At 51.2% G+C, this 22560-nt stretch overlaps 9 protein-coding genes across 9 annotated transcripts; 3 read left to right on the plus strand and 6 right to left on the minus strand.

Annotated features, from left to right (window-relative positions):
• Positions 1-415: 415 nt before the first annotated feature.
• IAR55_003609 (uncharacterized protein) lies at positions 416-1581 on the minus strand (the record flags this gene model as incomplete). Its single annotated transcript, XM_066946716.1, has 5 exons — positions 416-439; positions 493-702; positions 761-925; positions 994-1368; positions 1537-1581. 5 exons carry the CDS (start codon positions 1579-1581, stop codon positions 416-418), a joined length of 819 nt encoding a protein of 272 aa, XP_066803108.1.
• Positions 1582-2626: 1045 nt separating this feature from the next.
• IAR55_003610 (uncharacterized protein) lies at positions 2627-4170 on the plus strand (the record flags this gene model as incomplete). Its single annotated transcript, XM_066946717.1, has 7 exons — positions 2627-2922; positions 3018-3122; positions 3190-3360; positions 3430-3575; positions 3671-3859; positions 3921-3974; positions 4052-4170. The coding sequence occupies 7 exons, from the start codon at positions 2627-2629 to the stop codon at positions 4168-4170; spliced, it is 1080 nt and encodes a 359-aa protein (XP_066803109.1).
• Positions 4171-4655: 485 nt separating this feature from the next.
• Positions 4656-5356, minus strand: IAR55_003611 (uncharacterized protein; the record flags this gene model as incomplete). Its single annotated transcript, XM_066946718.1, has 2 exons — positions 4656-4739; positions 4877-5356. The coding sequence occupies 2 exons, from the start codon at positions 5354-5356 to the stop codon at positions 4656-4658; spliced, it is 564 nt and encodes a 187-aa protein (XP_066803110.1).
• An 891-nt stretch (positions 5357-6247) lies between these two features.
• Positions 6248-8542, plus strand: IAR55_003612 (uncharacterized protein; the record flags this gene model as incomplete). The annotated part of the gene is made up of 5 exons (XM_066946719.1): positions 6248-6976; positions 7038-7054; positions 7162-7915; positions 7977-8047; positions 8107-8542. 5 exons carry the CDS (start codon positions 6248-6250, stop codon positions 8540-8542), a joined length of 2007 nt encoding a protein of 668 aa, XP_066803111.1.
• Positions 8543-8892: 350 nt separating this feature from the next.
• IAR55_003613 (uncharacterized protein) lies at positions 8893-9870 on the minus strand (the record flags this gene model as incomplete). Its single annotated transcript, XM_066946720.1, has 4 exons — positions 8893-8900; positions 8954-8986; positions 9045-9113; positions 9300-9870. The coding sequence occupies 4 exons, from the start codon at positions 9868-9870 to the stop codon at positions 8893-8895; spliced, it is 681 nt and encodes a 226-aa protein (XP_066803112.1).
• A 479-nt stretch (positions 9871-10349) lies between these two features.
• IAR55_003614 (uncharacterized protein) lies at positions 10350-11900 on the plus strand (the record flags this gene model as incomplete). Its single annotated transcript, XM_066946721.1, has 4 exons — positions 10350-10485; positions 10599-10971; positions 11080-11434; positions 11541-11900. The coding sequence occupies 4 exons, from the start codon at positions 10350-10352 to the stop codon at positions 11898-11900; spliced, it is 1224 nt and encodes a 407-aa protein (XP_066803113.1).
• A 137-nt stretch (positions 11901-12037) lies between these two features.
• On the minus strand, positions 12038-13863 carry IAR55_003615 (uncharacterized protein; the record flags this gene model as incomplete). The annotated part of the gene is made up of 7 exons (XM_066946722.1): positions 12038-12071; positions 12124-12277; positions 12405-12641; positions 12714-12784; positions 12863-12927; positions 13243-13412; positions 13668-13863. 7 exons carry the CDS (start codon positions 13861-13863, stop codon positions 12038-12040), a joined length of 927 nt encoding a protein of 308 aa, XP_066803114.1.
• Positions 13864-14268: 405 nt separating this feature from the next.
• Positions 14269-20350, minus strand: IAR55_003616 (uncharacterized protein; the record flags this gene model as incomplete). The annotated part of the gene is made up of 7 exons (XM_066946723.1): positions 14269-14290; positions 14353-14561; positions 14623-15634; positions 15688-15855; positions 15907-17930; positions 18019-19708; positions 19758-20350. The coding sequence occupies 7 exons, from the start codon at positions 20348-20350 to the stop codon at positions 14269-14271; spliced, it is 5718 nt and encodes a 1905-aa protein (XP_066803115.1).
• Positions 20351-20421: 71 nt separating this feature from the next.
• IAR55_003617 (uncharacterized protein) lies at positions 20422-22272 on the minus strand (the record flags this gene model as incomplete). The annotated part of the gene is made up of 3 exons (XM_066946724.1): positions 20422-20729; positions 20778-21669; positions 21718-22272. The coding sequence occupies 3 exons, from the start codon at positions 22270-22272 to the stop codon at positions 20422-20424; spliced, it is 1755 nt and encodes a 584-aa protein (XP_066803116.1).
• Between the last annotated feature and the right edge of the window lie 288 nt (positions 22273-22560).

The raw sequence follows: 22560 nt of genomic DNA on the forward strand, positions 1-22560 counted from the left end.
TGTGTATAAGAGTATATGTGAACAAATCAACAGGTAGGGGGTTGTCAAAAGCAGTGAGTGATAATTCACGCAACAAGGCTGTGCCCATCTCATCTATTGCGTTAACGCGACACCCGTACAGGCTGGGTGGCGAGCAGGCAAAAATGAGAAACACGTGGCGATCGCAGCTCTGGAATGTTTGGAGACATTACCTTGGCATCAGTCTGGGAAACATGCTGCATATTTGAGTCGTCATTGCACGGGCAAATGGTACACAGACGGGACTGGTAGACAGACTTCTTTCTGAACTGTTGCATGACCATCAGGTGATGCTCTGAAAAGGCGGACATTCCCTTGTTTTCCTTCTTGAAGCCCAAACGAGATTCTACAGATCTCCCATACCCATTGACACTCGACATCACCGAGTGACATGCTACTACTCCTTGCTCTTCTTCTTCTTCTACAGATGGCTCAAGAATCAGCAATGCATCGGAAGCACAAAGCACGGCTCACCTTCTTCTCAGCTGTGGACCCAAGGGCAGTAGCCACGGCAGCTTCGTCTTCCTTGTTCTTTCTCTTCTTCTCCTTCTTCTCAGAAACGGGGGTAGCAGCCGCGGTCGCCGCTTGCAGGGTAGCGGGATTGGTGATGGGTGCTTGCAAAGGTGTAGTGGTGGTCGGTGGCTTGACACCTTTTGATTTTGAGGGCACCGGGATGGCCGGGGTCTATTGAAGGGCAAGTAAGTGGCTGTTGTCTATCTTATGGTCTGCCATCACCACTTACCGAGTCGTCATCTGAGGAATCATCAGAATCGCTGCTGTCGGAAGTCTCAGGAGAGGCAGGCGGGAGGATAGCAGCGGGTACGGCAACCTCATCGTCTCGTTTGGAGTAAGCTTGTTCTTCAGCTTGATAGTTCTTGTGGGCATTTTGGTAGAGTTCTTCGTAGACCTGCCAAAAGCGAAAAAGACCACTTTGTCAGATAACATCGTACAGCTTTCATCCTCGTGCTCGCTCACTTTCTTCTGCGCATCGCTCAACTCCTTCCACTTGGTCGAGATGATGCCCAAGATATCTTTGTACGCCATACCGGGGTTCGAGTTCCTGATATCGTCCCTGATCTCATTCTGAAACAAGATGTACGCGCTTGGAGGTCGTTTTGGCGCATTTGGATCTCTGATCTTCTTCTCCTTCTTCTTTCGTTCCTTCTTCAAATCGACAGGGGGAATGCTGTCGACCACGCCGTTGAGAGGCGCAAGGGCCGCTTGGACTCCTCCTGCGATCTGGGAGAAATCGGGTTTGCTGAGGTTCGAGGGGGAGAGGGATGTGTAGTCTTCGATCACTTGAACACAGCGCGTCATGGCGGAGGCGATCTCTCGGAAGGACGCGATCATCTGAGTAGTGCAAGAGATACATCAGCACAGGGTATAGACGGACGAGGGTGCCAATTCTGATATCTGGTTGTTTGCGTGATGGGTGGACGGATGAACGGATGTGATAAGGGACGAACGAAGGGACGTGAAGACGGGACGGGATGGTACGGTGAAAGACCCGACACTCACCTCTTGCCTCTTGGCCTCCATCTCTTCATACGTGGGAGCGGACATTGTGTTGTTGGTCTGTACAAGACATAACGGGTGAGGTAGTTTGACATTCAGTCAGTATATATGAACAGCGAACGATGGAGGAGAAGGATCAACGACAACGATCAGCACGTTCTCTCGTAGCGTCGCGGATGGGTGGGGATCATTGTCCATGCATCCATCCCATCTTCATGTTAACGAAACGTTCCCATCACTCACTATCGTTGTTGTTGTCGATGTTGTTGGTGGATGGACGACCTCCACTTGAGAAATCGATTATGTCCAAAAGGTTATCAAGAGACGAATAGCTCTCCGAGTAGTAGTGATTAGAAAACGATCAGTTAATGGGGGATAACAAACCAAACAGGGTCCCTCCTCTTTAAAGGACCCGGGATCAGGCGACGACGCTTTGACCCAAGTTCTCTCTTGTTTATTCTCCATTCGGTTTTGTAATTGTGGGCGGGGGGGTTGTAATGTCATTTACCGCTTAAGGAGATTTTACCCCTGGGATCATCAGCAAGTCAAAGCCGGATCTGTCGGCATTAGGGACGATGTAATCGGTGGCACTTGTCGAGGATCTTTTCTAATGGAGGAATTTGAAACCGCAGAGGTAATGTCCTGATTCCTCTGTTCTCTGTTCAGGGCTGGCATGGCGGCTAGCTGTGTTTCAAGTGAGATTCTTCTGTCCAGCTGGACGCGGGGCCCTTTGGATCTTCTGGATGGGGGATTGGGCGTGAGTTTTGGTTCTGGCACAGCCTTCTCTCTCGTGTGTCTGCGTGTGTATCATTGTCTTGGACCGACGATGGCCTCTGAACGCAACGGAGACAAGTTGACTTCTCTGCGTTCCTTCCGCTGGGTTGTCCCATCGTCTCACCGAGTTCATCGATCTTCACTGCGCGAGTCACAAGCACATTCCTGAACATCGAAGCGATCCGTGCGCCTCCACTTGGCTTGACCTCGCACAGCCCGCTTGCACTCGCCGCTCACACCATCTTCGACCTTTCATCGCCTACTCACAGTCCGTCTGCATTCACGTAGAGACGGGGTTCCCCCAGAAAGAGCGATCGTCATGACATCTCGCATAACGACCGATTTCCCTCACGCGCGACCACAAACCCAATACGGTCTGCAGCAAGCCCAACCTCCCATACATCCGAGCTACGACGACCGTAACTCCTACTCTGATCAACCTCACAACTCGCTGTACTATGAGCCTGGGGACGATACTGATGAGCCGTTCGACGTGAGGGCCGACTTTGATGGGACTGGACCGAGATGGAGCGATAGGTATGGACAGAGGCAAGAAGAAGGGAGTCTCAAATCGGGTTCAGGTGGCGGAGGAGGAGGTCTAGCTGACGATAGGAGGTGAGTCATGTTGGGACGTGTGATGGGGGTAGCTCCAAAATCGAGATGGTGTGGGCTGATGATGCCCTATGTTGTGTTGTATTTGGTCTTCAAAGCTATCGACCTGTGGCTAATCACGTCGCTCCAACCGGTTACTCTAACACCGTCAAGTCACTGGCATCAAGAGAAGAGCTGGTGTCTGTCCCTGTGCTAGGTCCTGAGTGGGTGCAGTGCAATAGCGATGGGCTGCCTCTACAATCCCGATGACTGACCATATCACACTTGCAGATGGCAGAAATCCGAGCTCCACGAACTCTCTCGTCGAGGTCAAGCCGAGCTGCGCGGGGAGAAACGTACGAGAGCATGGCGAGAATGGACTCGGGATCAGAGGGGATTATGCGGGATGAAGTGGTTCACTCGAAAGATGTTGGTCGGCATCTTGTTCGCTTTCGTAGTCGCGTAAGTGGGGCTGTTTTAACTATACAGTATCTCGGCCCTTGTATTGAATTTTGCGGGGTTATACGACAGGTTAGGGGTCACGCTTTATTTTGTGATTCCTCGAGTACCGAATTTTAGTTTCTACGAGGATCAACCGTTCAGCGTGGACAATACGACTATAGCATTCAGTCGTAGTCCTACCAACTTTTCTTTTTCTGGCAATCTCAATCTATACGGTGAGTTGTGTGACGATGTCTACAGTGGCGCAGTTCCTTCAGAATCACAGACAAAGTCGAAGTCTCTTGTACTGACACCTTTCTCTCTCTTTCAGCCGACGCATCGTCTTCTTACCTTCCTGTCCATTTCACCTCCCTCCAGGCCGAGCTCTACGATCTCACCACCGACAAACTCATCGCCACGGGAGACAACGGAAACCATCGCATAGCTCGTAAGGCACAACAACCAGTGTTGTTACCCGTCACGTTCTCGTACAGTGCTACCAATACTAGTGATACGACTTGTGTGTATCACTCCCTGACAGGGTAGGTAGATGTTGAGCTAATCCCATTCACCTAAAATAGGGAACGATATCTATGATGCCTGTGGTCATCTCTGGACAGGAACTGCTAGACCTGGTAGGTGTGCCTTCCTTAATGTTGATTCTGTCGAAGCTGCGAACTCGATCCATGGTGCTGATCATATGTGATCGCAGATCTCAAATTCAGACTGGCTCTAAAGATGTCCATTCTCGGTCTGGTCAATCATCCTGAGCAATCGACCCAGATAAGTGGTGTGACCTGTCCTTTCCAACTGCCTTCGAATAGCGTTTAGTGTTCGAGCAGTAAAAATATATGATGCCGCCTTTCATGACGGATGTGATGTATTCATCCCGTATGGCAGGAAAGCAGTGGTTATACGTGTTCCGACACAGCTTCACGAGTATCTACTAATCCCCCCAGAAGATGCAATACAGGGACATCATCGGCGGCGCACCACGGTGTACTCACTAGATCACTATGCTAAGCTCCAGAACGTCCCTCCTCCTTCCTCCTCCGAACTCTCCTACCTACCACACAAGGTCCTGTTCCTTGATCCTCTTCTGTACTATGGGATGTCGACGTGGAAGCAGGAGTGACCGCCGAAGACGATGTCGCAGAGTCGTTCTTCTCATTCGGATGACCGACGTTCTGCTTAACACGTCCACTGTCGATCTTCTCGTATAATGATCCACTTGAGAGATCCCGATTCACTGTATATCGGTCACTGTATTCGTCTTCATACTTGGAGCTCGCTCTTGATCTTGACAGTTGTAGAAATCAATGGTCAAATCTCCTCGTATCGCAAGCAAGAGCGAATTGACGCCAGTACACGTTCTCTTGAGTAAGAGCTTGTAGTCTGACCTGTGATTTCCATTCCAGAAGAGCATATCGTCAGTATTTTGAGATGCAACGAGCCCTCGCTACAACATTCTGAGGACACAAAACCAAGGACGAAGTGACCGCGGGACAGGAAAAAGGAGAAGGGAGATGTCACTCACCTCAGACATCCGCTGCATTCCCTTTTCTCTGGCAACCAATACGCAACCCATTCGGTCCTGCGTCAACCTCTCCAAGTCGCTCTTCACCATCTCCACTTCTCTCTCTGCTTCTTCCCTCTTCCTCCCTTCATCTCGAAGCTGATTTTGTAGGGTATCGATCTCGGTGGTTTTCGAATCGAGGATCGCATTGGTCGAAAGTTGGAGCTTGCCAAAATTCTCGGAAGAATTTCCGAGCTGTAACTTACCATAGTTTCCGATCAAAGTCGTAAGCTGTCGTACATCGCGAACACGCTTTCTCCGAGATCTTTGACGAGGAAAGACTCCCGTCTCTTCCCTCATCAATCTACGATTAATGACGGCTGAACGACTTGGTCTCTCACGCAATCCGTCGACTTCGTATTGAAGCACTCTATTCCTATCCAGCACACCTTCATACTCCTTGGCCCTACTCTTCATACTCTCATGCATATCTTGGGGCATTGCGGCCTCCGGTATTGAGAGATGGGGATATACCCTTTGGTGATCAGATGTGAACATCCTTGTTCTGTCATCGGTGCTAGTCAATGTATATCCAGCGTCATGACACGATGATAGTGGAGAGGTGCTGCCTCTACACTCACAATAGTAAGCCTATCTGTAGAGCCTGCTATAATTATCGTTCTATATATCAATCAAGTAGCTTTGCGGGTCGTCCTCATTCGTTGGCTGCTGTGATCGGTGATGCCATACATCCAGAGGTCATTGGAAGGAGGACACGATGAACGAGGTGGTGTCAAGATGTGAGGAACCACAAGGAGAATATTTCAGTGCGACTGTGTTTCCCAAGATATACCTTTAGACCGAGCGCACGGATCACCCTCGGATCAATGACACCGTTTCGTATCTGACATGGCTGTGTTTCGACATTGTGCTTTCATCCTTTTCAATAGCCAATACTGGAACACCGATATAATACTGACCTGCAGCTCTCACAATCAGTTGACACATTCAGAGCGTTACTACAGGACGAGTGGGACTTACCGATCATGACCTGCTTCTCGGCGACCACACATGCTGTGACTGCCAAGTGCGGGCTGACGCAGAATCATTCGCCTTTGCTCAACTTCTTCTTCCTCACTCCGTGACGCTCTCGCATAGCCAGCTTGCATCAACCCGTTTCCGAAGCGGCATGACCCTCTGCGAAATGACTCAATGATAACGATGGAGCCCCGCCGTTTTCGTGAAAAGGTATGACGTCGATCACTCACTACCACAAATGGTTGCCGTCATTCTCACCCCCAAGTTATATGTAAATACCTTAGAAATCCACCTCGACCAAATGGATGCCAATCTCTTCATCTCTCATGATCGCCGCCCTTGTCCTCAAGCATCATGGCCCTCCCGTCGACGTACCATCTCTCCCACTCGCTTCCCAATCGGTCTCCTAGCCAACGACCCCGGTCACTTTCTTTATCCGAATACCAACACCTTTCCTTCGACCGGGATGCTCTTACCGCGGCTTACCAGGCATCATTGGGGATACCAACGTCTTCCAATGTCTCTTCCGTATCCCATCCTTCTCAATCCAGTTTCGGAGGTCTCAGCACAGAGACTCACGACACCTCGTTGTCCGGATCTTATTCCACCTCGACACTATCTCACCGACTCAAGGCAGGAGATAACCCTCATGCCCGATCCACGGTTGACGCGCAAGGGATGATTCCGCCACCTGGCTTGAAAGATGATGGGAATTTCGCTGGTGTAGGAGCTGGTCATACCCTCACACCGCCTCAATCACCTCTTCACAAAGCCGCTCAACTGGCTCACGAAAAGGCTCTCCTCTCACCCGTACCTGGGTCACCTCGACTTCCGCCTTCTCCTCCTGTACGACCTGAACGTATACCAAGCTCAACCTTCAAGCCTGAGGTCCCACCACGAATACCTTCTCAGCGACCAGAAAGACCATCCCCGCCACCAATGCATATGCGAAGATCTCAATCCGATCTCGGATTTGACCGAGACGCGCCGTGGCAAGGTGTTCACGAATGGATCGAAGGTGATGGTCATGGGAGAGGTAAACGGAGGGCGTTACCTGCTATCCCTATCAACATTCCTACACCTGTAAGTGGAAAGGTATCTGAGCGCTTGCGATCTGAACTGACTGACGTCTTGATATGAACAGGAACCACCTCAATGGGAGTATGTATGAATTTAACCTTAATGTACCCTGGTTCAATCGGAATAGAACACCTCCACTCTTGAGGGCCAACGTCACCTGTCGCTAATGTTGTTCTTTGTTCGTTCAGACCCGATTACAAGCCTCAGATCCCAGACTCACTCACTGCACCTTCTGCCCATCACGCTTACGCCAGTCTCTCGGCTCCTCCGCCTAATCTCCCGCCGAGAAGGATGCAAGCTCAACGACCACAACAGTCTTACCGGACTGCCACTGCCACTACCACTACCGGGTACCACTCTACGGCTCGCATGCCCTCTTCGACCTCTGGTATATCCACCTCTCAAGCGACCAGTTCTTCAGGACACGGCGGACCTAGTACATCGTCTTCGGCTATGCATGTAGATCCTGCCAGTCCTCCAGTCGGTGCACCGGATTTCCCTCCCATGTTGACATCCGAGCCTTCCTCCATGTCAGTCCCGACGGCATCTCGACCTCGACCAGAAGCAGAGAAAGAGGTCATTCTTCGAGCGACGGACAAGACTCCTATATGGTCAACCCATTATCTTGACCCCTGTCTTCGTCAGAATCTTGTCAATCTACCTCATCAAGTAACGAATTTTGCCAATGTCGCTCTGTCAGGATTATCAAGTGGTCCCAAGACAACTTACAACACGACTATCGGTGCGCCGATAGACGGACTGGCGAAAGCTGCTAAAGAGTGGATAGTTAGTCCTGACGGCAGATTCATCAGTGAACACGGAGGTGTGGAGTTGGGTGTCGGCGTAGTAAATGCTGGTGGGGATGGTTGGGGAAAGGATAAAGGACGGAAGAAGGCTAGAGTCGAGGTGGTCAGTAAGAGTGGCGGGATAAAGCTCGACATTGTAAGTCATGATGGATCTCTAGGCAGTTGTGGCGAATATACATTTCTAATCATCCACACAGCTTGAGATCGACAAGGACAGGCAGATAGATCTGAGAATTGATACCAAATCAGGCGATGTCCTGGTGCTTTTGTAAGCAAAACTGTCCTCTTCGCCCGGAGCTATACTCATGCTCTTCCGATCCATTTCAGACCTGACAACTTCCTTGGCCCGATTCATGTGAACTCACCTGCCCAGCGGCCGGTCTTCCTACCCATCTTACAGTCTCTGCTCAAACCCATTGCCAATCCTTACGCTTCCCTCCACACAACTTTCATGGTTCCTCTTGCCCTATCCCGCGATCCACGTCACGCCTCGTCGTTCGAACATTCTGCTGCGAAGAAGATCGAGAAGTACATTCCGAACAGTTTCAGGGAAGACCAGAGTGATATATTAGATCAGGTCGTGGGGGGATATGTATCTCATGGGAGAGGAGAACATTGCAAGCTTGTGATAAGAACAGAGAAGGGTAGAGTGGTGGTGGGATTGAGGGACAGTAAAGATGAAGAAGATTGGAAAGCTATGGGCTTGAGAGTTGGAGCGATGGACGGAGGGAGAAAGGGAAAGAAGAGGTGGTGGAGGCCGTGAGTGATTCGCGCAACGCAATACGGCTTGGCGAGACTCGGAACTGTGACGGAAGGGGTGCGATTGAGCTTTAGGTTCAAGAGCAGCGATGACCAAGCTGGAATGTCAAGGGATAAGGATTTATAATTGGGGGAAGAGACGATACACGAGCTCCCTGGGGATTTAGTGGTGATATCTGCCATACACGAATTTTACGAACTGGTCGCGCTACTGCCGGAGTGCTTGCCAATATATACATACACGAGTATATATCTAACGATGCTGATGAAATGGGATCTATCTTCGATTGATGACTTGATCCTGGGCACTGGCCAATCTTCCAGGACCAGGGATCATAGGTGACAGAACTCGGATCAGAAGCCTGCATATCTGTCAGCGTTGACCTCGGTAGAGCGAGAAATACGTTGGACATACAACAATCACAGTCGAACGGGCAGAGCGGTGTGCCTGTATGAGAAGCGTAGTGATCAGCAACAGTAAACGTCGGTTGAGGATGAAGACTTGCCACCTGCTTCAGGATCGATTTTGAGCTCTGCTTCTTTGTAAATCAAGAACCCCTCTTCTGTCTTTCGTCCTGTAAGTGTTGGTGAGGGCATTAGCAAGAATCCTATCAAGACGATTGTGTCATCACGACCCTCGCGCCTTCACGTCCTGATACAAGACAGTGACATTGCGCTTAAGAACGAAATGTGATGTCCGACGAAGAACATTCCGACCAGGTCACGATGCAACATATGGATCAGGTGAGAAGAGCACTCACTTGGTCCTTCCCCTCTTGAATCCCTGAACATCTCATCCTCCTCGTCGTCCTTCCTATCTCGCTTGACTCCCTTTGCCTTCCCCATATCGACCACTTTACCCTTACCCTTACTCGAAGCTGTCACGGCGGTCGGCAGGATTGCTGTTGTTGGCGGGACAGAAGACGGGTCTATCACTTCCACCACTCTCCTACAACTAAAAGATGATGTTCCTCGTGGAGCAGCTGCGACAGAAGGCTGTGAGGGGTCGAAAGAAGCTATCGTCTTGACTTTCTTCTTCTTCTTCGTTTTCAATTCCCCATCATGCCCATCCTCAACTACGTCCAAAGTCGAACCTGATCCAATCGGTTCTTTCGCAGAAGTCGTTGATCTGTCATCGTAAGACTTGCTCTGCTTCTTCTTCCCTTTGCTGAGTTTGTCATCGATAGCGGTCCTACTGGACGACGCGATGGGGTCAGAGTCCACTTTCAATTTTTTGGCCGGGGCAGCAAAGATGTCGTCAATGGACGTGGATGAGGTAGCGGTTGCAGGTTGCGATTTCGCCGAGGAGCTCGCTGAAGTCTTCTTGGCCATGTCGGGTGACGTCGATTGGGGGCTTGGTATGTGTGCAATACGAGTATGTGAGGTGGGAGATCTGGAGACTGATAAGTGGATGATCGCAAATACGTATGGAAGTTGTTTGAAGACGAGGATGGTTACCAAAATTTCCGTTGTGTAGGAGATTGATATATGACCGGGTAAAAAGAGCGAATCCTGCCCGGAAAGACGGACGCTCGCTCGTGTCATTCATCTACTTCATCTCCCATTCATCATTCCTGCCTCCCTCCAAATCTTCCTTACCGGTAACTTACCAATACGTCGCTCCCATTCACACGCTGTAGCTGCGCCGTCTGCTGCAGATCAGCACGAGATCCAGTGATTCCCTTGCCGCGAGATTCATCATCGGTCAGCAAAGCACGATCATCCGACCTTCTCCCTTCTCGTCCAACACCGCTCATCTGCACCGACTTCCTGGGCGACCGTGTGTCAAACCCAAGGACCATTCTGCCGTCATGTCTCCACTTACCGCGTACCATTCTCTACTACTTTCCAACCTCTCAACCGTTCAAACAATCGAATCTGCCCTGTCCAACGTGACATGGCTGCTCCCCGGTCGATTCCAAGACGCCGAAGTTGCTTCAGAGGGTTGTCAGTGCTTCCATTCCGTCTTTGCCATCACATAACGTTCTTTTCTACACTTCCCGTTGAGAATCGGTGACTGAATCTGCTAGGACTACAGCTGACAAGGGTTATGTCTGCAGTGTACGCCCTGCTATCTCTCGTGTCGAGTTACCACGATACCATCCTATCTCACCACCTCTCTCCTTCCTTATCACTCCCCCCACACCCTTTCGCCTCTTCCCGCCAACAACCTATCACCAGGGACGATTCGTCTGTCTCACCTCTCCTTCCTGAAACGACGTCAACGCTAAGCAGAACACAACCGCTCCTGCCTCCGCCATCGGATCACACGCGATATACGCGGTATTGGACATCTCGCTCAGCACTCTATCGTAGGGCCAGCAGAGCGTTGACGACACTGGGATATTTGGAGTTGCTGATAGAGATGGTGATGCGACGAAAGGCGGGGGAGAGAGCTAGATGGAGAGTGGTCCTGGGCGTCGAGGGCATGAAGTGAGTTTTCGCCAGGACTCAATTCTCCCAAGTCACTGCTTTCGAAACCTCAAGAAGCCTGTAGCAAAGTGTATCTTGACAAACCACTGATGCACTCAACTCCATTAGGACATTTCTCCGGTTGATCATCTTACGAATCACTTCTCGACCGGTCCTCTCCCCGCCCACTCCGCAAAGAGAGGTCGACCTTGCCTCTCTTCCTACCGAAGTTATCGATCTTTCCTCTTCCTCATCATCCGCTGAGTCCGAACTCACTACAGTCGCGGATAGACCCCTCACTCCTTCGCTGGCAGCTTATGCACCGCTTCGATGTCATCTCTTCCCCATGGTGGGAAGCTTACCAGAATCACATTTACCTCATCCGCGGGATCTGTTGCCAAAGTTGAGAGGGAGTGAATACTTCGCGGAGATACTGAGTAGTTCGGTAGGATTGATCCATGTTTTATTGCTTATACGAGCTTCTGTAAGTCTCTTCATTGATGCGTCCTCGCAACATCATTACCTTGCCCAATACCTCTGCCACTGTCGTTTTCATCTTGACTGAATATCGGCCCGTTCTATCATCCCAGCGCCAAGCCTCCCATACGCCTTATCGACCCACTTCCCTCCCTACACTCTCCCGGTCTCTCCCTCCATATCTCATCGCGCTCCTGCTCTCCCTTCTTGCACGTCACCTCCGCTCCACCTCTAGTGCCCGTGCTTCTCCGCTGCTTCTTTCGCACTATGCTGCACAAGATCGGAAACTGGCGACCAGGGCATTCCTGACGGGTCCTATGTGGATCGGATGGACGCGACCAAAGGTCATGAGTGTGGTCAAGACTCTGGAAAGGGTACCGTTGTTGGGTCTGGTGGGTGAGCTAGTAGAGGGGTACTTACCGCTGGTCGATGACTACTTCTTCTGTAAGTGCATCATGTTCGGGTTCGAGTAAGGGTCAGCGCTGACCAGTGTCTGATTAACAAAGATACCTCCGCTTGATAAGCCATTTGTTGTACGAGATGGCGAGCAATCAAATTTACGAGCCACGACAGAGATCACATGCATATATAAGTATAGTACAACAATACTTCACTTCTTCTTCATTAATCCTTTCTGTAACCACCTATCATCCTGAGGTCAGCACCGGCAGTGGACCGGACCGCTCATCCACTTACTTTGGTATTTTCTTCTCGCCTGATTTGGCACCTCCGGTAGACGGACCTCCCGCATTCTTGCTCGAAGTTGCTTCTCTCTCTTTTGGCACGGTAGGCGGTAACGGCTCGCTCTTCTGTTTGAGCTCATCTCGTATTGGTGCGGGATATCCGCTCGCTAAGCGAAACATCAGTATCAGCACCGAGATCCGCGACCTTTTCTAGCATCACCGTAACGATACCGCTCATCCCCTTCTCACTGACGGACGCCCAATGTCTATGCTAGAATTGTGTCTGGGACTCACCGTTCAAGTCATCCTCATCCCATTTGATCATCAAAACACTCTGAGGGACCAAGCCCAACTCGTACAAACTCTCACTCCCACCTGTCCCACCTTGCAGACCTTGTACGGCAGACCCTCTCACCAACCCATAGTTGGCAGGCGGGATAATGGATGTTTTGTGAGCGGGATTGGGATGAGGTTTCTTGGGTTGGATGGGAGGAGGTGGTTTTTCTGGGTATTGGTTTCGTGGTGGTTGCCCTGCGATATCATGTAGATCGAAGGCGGATCAGTCTACCGATATGATCATTCCGTATGTAGGATACCACTCACACAGGATGAACCCCTTGGTCTTCGCTTCCTCCGCCAGAGCAGATCGTACGAACGCATACACAGGCTGGATCCTGTACTCATAGATCTCATCAGCTCACCCACACATCGCCAGGTCGCAAAGACATGTCGACCAGAAGATTCATACTCACGGACTAGTACTAGGGAAAACGCTCTGTATCATCGTCCCATCTGTGAACTTTATCCGGATTGTTGTCTATTGGGCAAAGTTGAAGATGACAAAGTCAGCTCATGATTACTTATGATAAAGATGCTCGCCGATCTCGTCTGCTCCGAGCCTTCTCTTCTCAGTAGGTCGTACTTTCGCTATTCATCCCAGAACATGACTCCAATCCGACACGCAACAGCTGTGTGATCCATGTCTTCGCCAGGCAGACAGACAGAATCTTCACTGTAGATCCTCTCCCTTCTCCCCTCTCCCCTTTTTCTATAGCCTCCCATCGTGCTCTACGGCCGAGAAACTCCTCACAGCTCAAAGCAGATTCAACAGATGATCCGCTCCAAAACTCACATTCGGCCATTTCTCCCTCTTCATCCTCTCCTTCTCACCCTTCTCAGCCTCGCGATACTTACTCGTCAGGAGCGGTGCTTCGTTGAGTCTCTTCGAACGTGCTAGGACAGAGGCATGGTGTGCTTGGACATCGGATAACGTGGGCTCGAAGAATGATTCGGGTAGGAAGTCTGCGCGAGCGAGAGCGGCATGACGAGGCGAGGTGGCCGCAGCACGAGAGTGAGCCGGAGTGAGATGATTGAGGAAAGTGAGAAGGAGGGGGTTAGTCGGGTCCGACGACGAGGTCCGGGGTTTCGTAGCGACAAATTGGTCAGATAGGACGTTAAGTGTACGGGGAGAGAGCGAGATAGTCAAAGCTTGAGTCAGCGAGCATCTCATATATTTCGAATTGCAGACGTGAGTACAAACTTGGACACATCACTCACCCCCATCTCCACCACCCTCAGTCAGAGACGATGTCGAAGCTTCTGCCGGATTATAGACCTTGATATCCTGCCCATGTCCCTGTCCTTCGCCTTCTCCCACTCCACCTTGGAGAACGACATCTTTCAGCTCGGTCGGCTCACTCTCCAATGTGGTGTGATGATTCGTTACAAGATCGCTTGACTGGGACTCTGCCATGTTCACCTTGCCTCTCTTTCGTGGTGGATATCAAGCTACCTTTGACTGTCGACTAGTCTTTGATGCGAGTGTTGTATACGTACACATCAACAATCCTTTCCGTTGTCGTCTTCCTCATACGAACCAGTCGTGATTGATGACGACGCGTGGCGGTGGAGGTCATTCGAGAAGCTGGAAAGTTCGGTGGCAACAAGAAGATATAATGTGCCAATCATGAATCATGCATTGCTCTGCTTGCATCCTGCCTCAATATGATTTTGTACAAGAGGGAAGGAAATATCTATGCGACATAAGAAAGAGAGAAAAGGGGGAGGGGAGTCATTAAAACCAAACCAAAAGCCTATCATCATCATATGGCGTCCACTTCTCTATCCTGTGAAGACCGGAACTCTCTACTCTACCAGCTCATGCACTCGATCGAAAACGTCTGTTGCAGAGACAGGTAGCGTCAGCTGCGTCCTTGCTGCATTTCAACGGGACTGAACTCACGACTCATCCTGGAAAACGGTACTGGGGTCGAGATCACCGTGAATGATATCGTAGAACAACGAAATGGACGATTGTCTAACCCAGTTCCAACTGGAGTCGAACGTCCTCGCCTTGAGAGCGGAGAAGACGGGAGTGATACCGTCCAAGTAAGCGTCGCCGTGCTCCAGCTTGATAGCGTCGAGCTTGGCTTGCAGTTCCTCAACAGTAGCCTAGGTAGAGCGAAGGATCAGCGTTGGACCTTTCAATATTCATACTACATTTGTAACTCACCTTCTCGACATCTGCCTTCTTTTCACCCGCTCGAGGATCCTTGCCCAAGTATCTTGACAGCAATTCGATCTCCCTCTCAGCCTGCTCTTGCTGTTTGAGCACGAATGCGTCAAACTCTTCCGAGTTCATTACAGCTCCACCACCGGCAGCACCACTACCACCTCCAGCAGCAGCACCGGATGAAAGGCTGATACCACTGTAAGATGCATAGCTCTGCGCAAGATTATCAAGGAACGCCTTGCCTTCGGCTTCGGATCCAAGTCGCTTAGGAGGCTCGCTCAAGATACCAAAAAACAAGGCTGAGTCGGTTCGGAGAGGACCAAGACCCCATTGTTTGTTGAGATGAGCGCGAGCAGCCGAGATGTTAAAACCACCGGGGAACTTGGCGGCGATCATTCGATTGGTGAGAGCCATGGCGTGCTTACCGAGAGCGGAGTAGCCGACACTGAGGGCAGCACCAAGCTCGTCGAGAGGAAGATCTTCTCCCTTTTCAGGAGCGGAAGCGAACTCAACTTGCAAGTCACCGAGAATTTCGTTTTGCAGCGTTGATTTACCTCCGGAAAGCTCCTTAAGCGACTTGCTGAGAGGGATCTCACCAGCTTGCTTTTTGAGTTTCTGAGCGACAATCACTCGGACGGTGTCGACAGCCTTGGGTGGAGCGTCCTCCACAGCAGCTGCGGCGGGTCCAGAAGGAGCAGCCACAGGGACAGGAGCGGCGACAGGAGCTGGAGCCGATGTAGCCGTGGGTGTGGATGAAGCAGCAGGCGGGGGAGCAGCCTCCTCTTCCGGAGCATCCTCGAAAGCGTAGTAAACCTCCTTCTGGTTTTTAGCGTGACACAAAATGTTGCGTTGAAGAGACGTTGCACCATCTTGCGCCTCATACTTGGCCTTGAGTGTTCGTGTAGCCATACCAGAAAGCACAGGACTAGGGCCAACCTCAATGAATCGCTCGAATTTAGCGTATGTGAAAAGGACGTCCTGTGTCTCGATCCATCGCACCGGAGAAGCGAATCTGCGCATGATGAGCAGATGCACGTTTTACGTCAAGTGGGAAAGTCAGCTTACTGGTAAGCAAGACACTCAGTCAAGATGTTGTAGGCCAATCGCTGTCGTTGACCAGCGGAATCCCAAGACTCCTTCTCCCAGTTGTTGAGGACGCTCTCCATTCTAGGCGAGTTGGTCTGCTCGAAGATCTTTTGAACGTAACTCTTACTAACTTCGAATGGCTCGGCGCTGTATTCTATAGTCAGTTCACGCGTGAGGTGACGGAATAGAAATACTCACATCAAGTTAGGAATGTACTTGCCGACCAATCGTTCGGGGTTCAGTTGAGTAGGGTCGATCTTCTTGACAAGGTAGTTTCGGAACGACAACACTCCAGGCCACAGGTAACGAGAGTGGAAAGGAACATCGATACCGGGAAGCGGAATAGTTGCGAAACCTCGATCGAGGATCACAGCTCCGTCCTTCTGCTCCTTCTCGATGACCATATCCCAACATCCTTCAATAATCTCCGCCAGCTTCTCCTTCAATTCCTCGACGCTCATCATGGTACTGAGCTTCTCCAGATCAATCTTCTGAACCTTGAGCATATTGAGAACATTGGTAAGTGCAGCCAAACCTCGAAGTTCACCGGCGCAAACGTATTGTTGGTTGGCAACGTTGAGGTTGACGATTTGAAGAAGGACCTCCTTCTGCTTGCTGATGGTGTCAACAATCTCTCGAAGAGCCATCTCATTGAAAGATTTTCCAACTCGAGATGGATTGGCCGCCATCATCGCATATTGCGATTTCCCAGACGCGTCACGCTTGACAGCTCGCTGCATGGTGATTCCTCGGAAGAAGACAACGTCGGCGAGCGAAGAGATGGGGAGGACATCGGCAATAGCAGCCAGTGCAGAGTACTCTCCAAGGGAGTGCCCAGCAAAAGCGGCATTGTTGTCGATGAGACCCTTAGCCTTCATATCGTCGAAAGCGGCTTTTTCTGTGACTACCAGAGCGATCTGAGTATACTGAGTCGCGAAGAGCAAGCCTTGAGGGTGAGAGAACGTGTAACTGGTCGTGTAGAGGTCGATATCACCGAAAAGGGGAAGCGTCTTGAGGTTGCCGCTCTCGTCGATGGTATCGTAGGTGAGGTCCATGTATCGCTGACGGATGGCTTGACCCTTGATACCACCAAAGTGGATTGTGAGCTCCTTGGGGTTATTTTTCACGATATCGACGATGGAGAATCCGTAGGTGGAACCCAAGTGCGCATCCGCAGCGTCCCAAACGGCACGAGCGACAGGAGAGTTAGCGTACAGCTCCATACCCATGCCAACTTCTTGAGAACCTTGACCGGTGAAAACGTAGGCGGTAGGAGGCTGGAGTACCTCGGAGGTACCGTCGATGACCTTCTCGCCGCGTTGGTTGAAGGCCTCAACCTTGATGACCTTCTTCCCGTCTCGCATGGCAACGTGAGTAAGCTTCACCTGGATTTCGTCGCCAGGTAAGACCATACCGACAAATCCAACCTCATACGACACGACCCGCTCAGGGTGATTGTCGGCGACAACAGTCTCGATGTACCTTCGACTTGCAGCACTGGACCACATTCCGTGTGTAATGGTCCCTGGAAGCGAGGCAAGATCCGAGAAGTAGGGGTTAATGTGGATAGGGTTGAAGTCGCCAGAGATCTTAGAGTAAGGCTCGTTGGTAGCAGGAGTGGTGAAAACTGCGCTGGTAGGATCTTCGATAAGAGAGTAGCCACCTTCGAGAGGGACGGGAAGACCAATCGGAGTACCATGTCGTTTGAGGTACTCGACAACGGGGTTGCCATGCAAATTGTGGGCCTCGTAATCGACAGTCGCAACTTGGACGAGCTGTTTGGTGCTGCTTCGGATGAAAGCGGCGCCCGAGACCTTAACGGAGCTGAGCGTGGACTTGTCCTTGTATCGGAGCTCAGACTTGGTCTTGAAGGTAAGGGTCGTTCCAACATCGAGAGCAACGGAATCGTCATCCCACTCGAACCAAGGCTTGGCTTGAAGGATCCCAACAGAAGTAGGCTTGGTGAGTTCGACGACGTAATCTGATTCATTGATGGTCTCGAACGTGTTTTCGTAGTCTGTGAACTTGCCCCGGTAGAGGAAAGATGAGGTCACCTCGATGACCGGCTCGCCCTTCCGGAGGACGTAGCCTTTGACCTTGACAGTTTTTCCACTGTCGCTGTTGATGACGGAGACCACACGAGCCTCAGCAGAGCATGAGTCACCAGCGAGAAGAGGAGCAACGCCGTCCATCATACGGAACCCGTTGGATAGATGGACAAGCTTAAGTAGATCCCCGTCGATATCAGATGGGAAGATAGCTTTCATGATAGACTGATTGTTAGCCACGTTCGTCCAAGCTTGAACTCACCTGCCACCCAAGAACGATTGCAAAGTCCATTGGTGCCGAAATCTTCTCGCTTCTCGAAGCTTTGAACGCCTCTCCTTGGTTACCGATAACGTCGCAGAATCGTTGCACAGCCTGAGCGTCAACAGCAGTCTCGCCGCAAGTGAAAGTGGTGTCGAGGGCGAGCTGAGGAAGAGTCTCCTTGTCGCCAAACCACAGTCGCCAGTAGAAGTCCTTGATTTTGTTGTTCCTGCCGTCAACGATCTCATGGATTGGAGCGTAACCCATTTCAGGCTTGTACTGGAAGGCGAAATGAAGCGGAACGGTGGAACCGCGTCGTTCCTCGTTCATCACCAAGCTGATTGTTTTGGTAGCAGGGTCAAAGGAAAGGTCGACCGCCTTGAAGTCCGCAGGGTGGAGCCCGAAAGACCTGGCGCTCCCGAACAAGGTGACCGAAGTCACTTGGGAGTCCGTACTCTTGATTTCTACTGTCTGACCGGAACGAGGGGTGAAGATCCTTCTGAAAGGGTTGCTTATGTAACCCGAACCTTGAACGACGTTGATCGACGTGAGAGCAGCTCGGAGCCAGCTGACATTGGGTCCAGCAACGACCTCAAGCCAGTCTTCGAGGGCAGGAATACTTTTGCCAACCTTCAGAGTTCGTGTGTCGTCCGATATTGACTCAGGTACCAAACCAGTCTTTGGAACACCGGGCTTGGCACCAATGTAGTCGATAACAGGGACCTTGGATTCATCACCGCCGTATTGCGACTCAAGAATCTTCTTCGCGAGGAGACCTTCAATGTTACCGAGCAGGTCTTTGATGGGCTCATCGGCAACTGTAGAGTGTTTAACAGCCATGGGACCTTGCAAGATACAGACTCGTTGAGGGTCTTGGTCGAAAACGGCATCGATGTCCTCGGCTGCCCACAGAGAATCCTTTTTGAACCAGACCTCGAAAGTGTTATCGAGGATGGGGATGAAAGGTACGGGCTTTTGACCGGGACGCTGACAAATGGCGAGGAAATAGGCCTTATCTTCAGCATTGACAAGCTGATTCTTAGCCCGAGGGTAAGAACCAAAGAAGCTCTCAAGAGTGGGGAGAGGCTTGTCAAGAGCGGTGAATGATTGAAGGAGCGACTCCTTGGTTCGAATACCATCGACACCGGCAAATCGCTCCTCGACTCGGCGAAGCCAGTCACCGACAAGGTTTCGAAGGGAAATGTCGACCCAACGTTCTTGCTTAGAGACAAACATGAGGCGGACCATACGGCGGGCAATCTCCTCGTAAGTCATCTTGGCGAGATCCGAGACAACAGTTCCGTCAGCCTTCTGGCCGAACCATGGCTTGTTGAAGTCCTTGTTCAAACGGTCGATAACGTAATCTTTCTTGTTCTCGAGCCATGCAGCACGCTTCTCACGAGGTTGAGCGAAGACAGTGTCGTCGAACTCACGCCAGAGCTTAACGCCCCGAGTTGCGATTTTGTGAATAGGCTCTCCGAGCTCCGATCGTACGGTAAGAATACCACCAGTAGGTCTGTCGTAAGTGCCTTCCCATTGGGCGTCGTCAACACCCGGAGCGTCAACGATTAGTTGCTTGACGGAAGGACTGGTGTCGGCTTCCTTGGCGACCATGACTCGACTAGCGTAGAGGACACCGTCATAGGGCATAGGTTGGAGATTGAACATCTTGACAGACCATTCTCCAGAGATGCTACATAGACAGTCAATAAGGTTCTTCGTTGAAGAGGAATGGCACTCACTAGGGCCATACGTCCTCAGCTCCACCGAATCCAGAACCAGCAACCAAAGAGATATTAGGGTTTTGTCGGATGGAAGCGTAAGTGGCAAGGATTGGCTGATGGAAGTCTTCACAGCTGTGGTGGCCTCCAGCACGACCGCCGGTCCATTGAAGGATGATAGGGTAGTCAGGGTTTGCAGCGGCAATATTGACGACTTGTCGTAGACCCTCTACGGATCCGGGCTTGAAAGACACATGCTTGATTCCCGCTGCCTTGAGGGCGGAAATAATCTCGGTAGCCTTCTCGGAACTTGGGATACCTGCTGCGACACAGAAGCCCTCGATCGGCAGACCTTCTCGTCGCATCTCTTGCCAAAGAGGGAATTGGAATGAGAATTGACGCTGGTTGATATAAAGAGCGTTTAATGTAAGACCAACGCCCGGCTGCGTGCGACGCTGTATCTCGGCGACCTTAGCACGAAGTGCCTTAGCGTTGTAATGACCTCCACCCGCGAGCTCGATGTGGAAACCAGCGTTGAGAGTGGCAGAGACAAGGTTAGCACCAACGGTGCAAGGGGTCATACCCGCGACCATGATAGGAGGCTTTCCGAGCATTCGGGAGAACGGTGTGTCGATGTGAATCTTGCCGTCACTACTTGGTCAGCCGTATTCGTAACCATGTTGACTCACAGTGTCTTAACGAGCTTAGGACTCCACTCCTTTGCCCAGACAGGCTCTCTTCTAACCTTGTTGGCGTCGTAAAACTCGGCGGCAGCCTTGCCTCTCTCGCCGACGACGACAATTCGAACACCTCGACCTTCCACAGCTCGTCCGGTGAGGGGACCAATACCACTATTGCCTCCTGGACCAAAGTCGACGGCGTGGGTGGCTGTAGCAGGGAAGTTGACAGCCTTGACCCAGTGAATAGGTTTCACAAATATTTGGTCACTAAGCGATGCAGTCAGAGACGTAGTGAGTTCTCGTAGATCGGTACCTGCAAGATGTCAGCAACCCTTCTCAGTCTTGTCACACGGATGCTTACCGTCTTCAGTGTTGTAAATGGGAATAGCAAGCTCTCCGACATTCCACAGCTCCTCTCCTAAGTCCATCTCTGACACCTTTTGGGTAGCCCCCTCGAGATAGGAGCTATGGTAAGGTACGTTGACGGGAAGAAATCGCATGGTGAAAACAGCCTTTCGCTTGGAGAAAGGGACTTTGCTTTGGTCGAGACCAGCAGGAGCCATTACCTTCCGTAGAGCGGTTGCGAGACCGTAAAGTGCCTTGGCTGGGCCAGTGGTAACATAGAGGTTAGGGCCGTTGTGAAGGGAGACGCCGATTTGAGAGTTGGACGGCAAGTGTGCGTTGACCTTCTTGATGTGTCCTTCTAGGGCTTTGAGGGAGAGACCGCTGACACCAAACATGGGAGAGGGGACACCTTCATTGTTGGCGACCGCATCGGCCACAATGTGAGGCTCGATAGAAAGGAGAGGGAAGCTTTCTTGACCACGGAGACCAATGTAGAACAAGTGCTTGACAGCTTTGAGGATGTTTTCCTCTAGGCTATCCCAACTGTCCGAAGAAGCAATGGCCACGGCCGAAATGATACCTTGGGAGTGACCTGTAGCTCCGTTAAAGCGGCCTCTCATCTGTGAAGGGTCCAAGTCGGTAACGCGACACGATACAACATATTGTGCAAGCTGAGCAACGCCGATCAGAGGGAGAGAAAGGGGAATTGATGCGAGGTATTCGATGGTGGGTCGCGAGGAGCCACCGTCAAGCCAAGAGATGACATCGAGGCCTTGAGCGTAGTATGTGAATCCATCGGCGTCGGCTTTGGCACCGAGAGAAATGAGGAGCGAGGTAATCTTGCTCAAGAGAGAGCGAACAAAAGGAGTATATGTGTCGTAGAGCAATTGAAGCTCGTTGAAGTAGTGCTGCTCAACGTCAGCAGATTGATCACATTGTAAGGAAACGGGGCTTACTTCGTTAACACCTTGACCACCGAAGAGAGCGTAAAGCTCAGCGCTTCCATCTCTCGCAGCATCGAGTAGAGCTGACGCATGTGCGACATTGACTTTGTCTCCCAAAACCTCCCTTGCGTTGGCAAATGCCTTGAAGTAAGCCTTGAGTACTTCGGCGCGAGACCCGGGCTCGAAGGATTGGACAAGTGAGTGAATATTGGTGGAGGCGAGGAAAAGCTCGTTGAAGCGATTGTATGCGGCAAGCAAGACTTGGGAGAGTTCCGATGAGGGGTCCGCGGCGACCTTGTCAGAGGCGAAAGACAGGAATCGTGCGAGAAGCTTCACCTGAGGCTCGATGGAAGCTGGCCTGGGAGCAGCACCTTCGTCTTCCTCGTCGGCGACGGGTGTTGGCTCTTCGTCAAGACCTGCTCTAGAGTCATGGAAATCCTGGGCGAGGACTTCAGAAACGACCCATGCGGACAGAGGGGAAGCGGGGACAGGGATGGAAACACGAGTGGAGGATGAGTGAAGAACAAGGGGTCGAACAGGAGTAGAGCTGCTGAAGAGGGACGCCATCTTGGGCAAGAGCGGCTCTAGCTCTGGTTCAGTCTTTGACGAGAAAGGAGACGGAAGGAAGAAGGGGAAGAGACGACGGAAGTGTGAGCTCGAGGTAGAAGAAGAGTTGTAGACCACTTCGATCTTGTTGAGAATCCGAAATCAGTCAACTGAACGCATTGACACCCCCATGTCGCGAATCCCCAAAGAAGTTAGGATCGTCACGTGATTCCAACATTCCTTTGAAATGCAGCAACCGGCTTTAGATTCCGCTACCTCTCTTCTGCTTATCAAGACCCGAAGATAACC

This window comes from Kwoniella newhampshirensis, chromosome 6 (assembly GCF_039105145.1).
Source record: "Kwoniella newhampshirensis strain CBS 13917 chromosome 6, whole genome shotgun sequence".
Taxonomy (NCBI): Eukaryota; Fungi; Basidiomycota; class Tremellomycetes; order Tremellales; family Cryptococcaceae; genus Kwoniella; species Kwoniella newhampshirensis.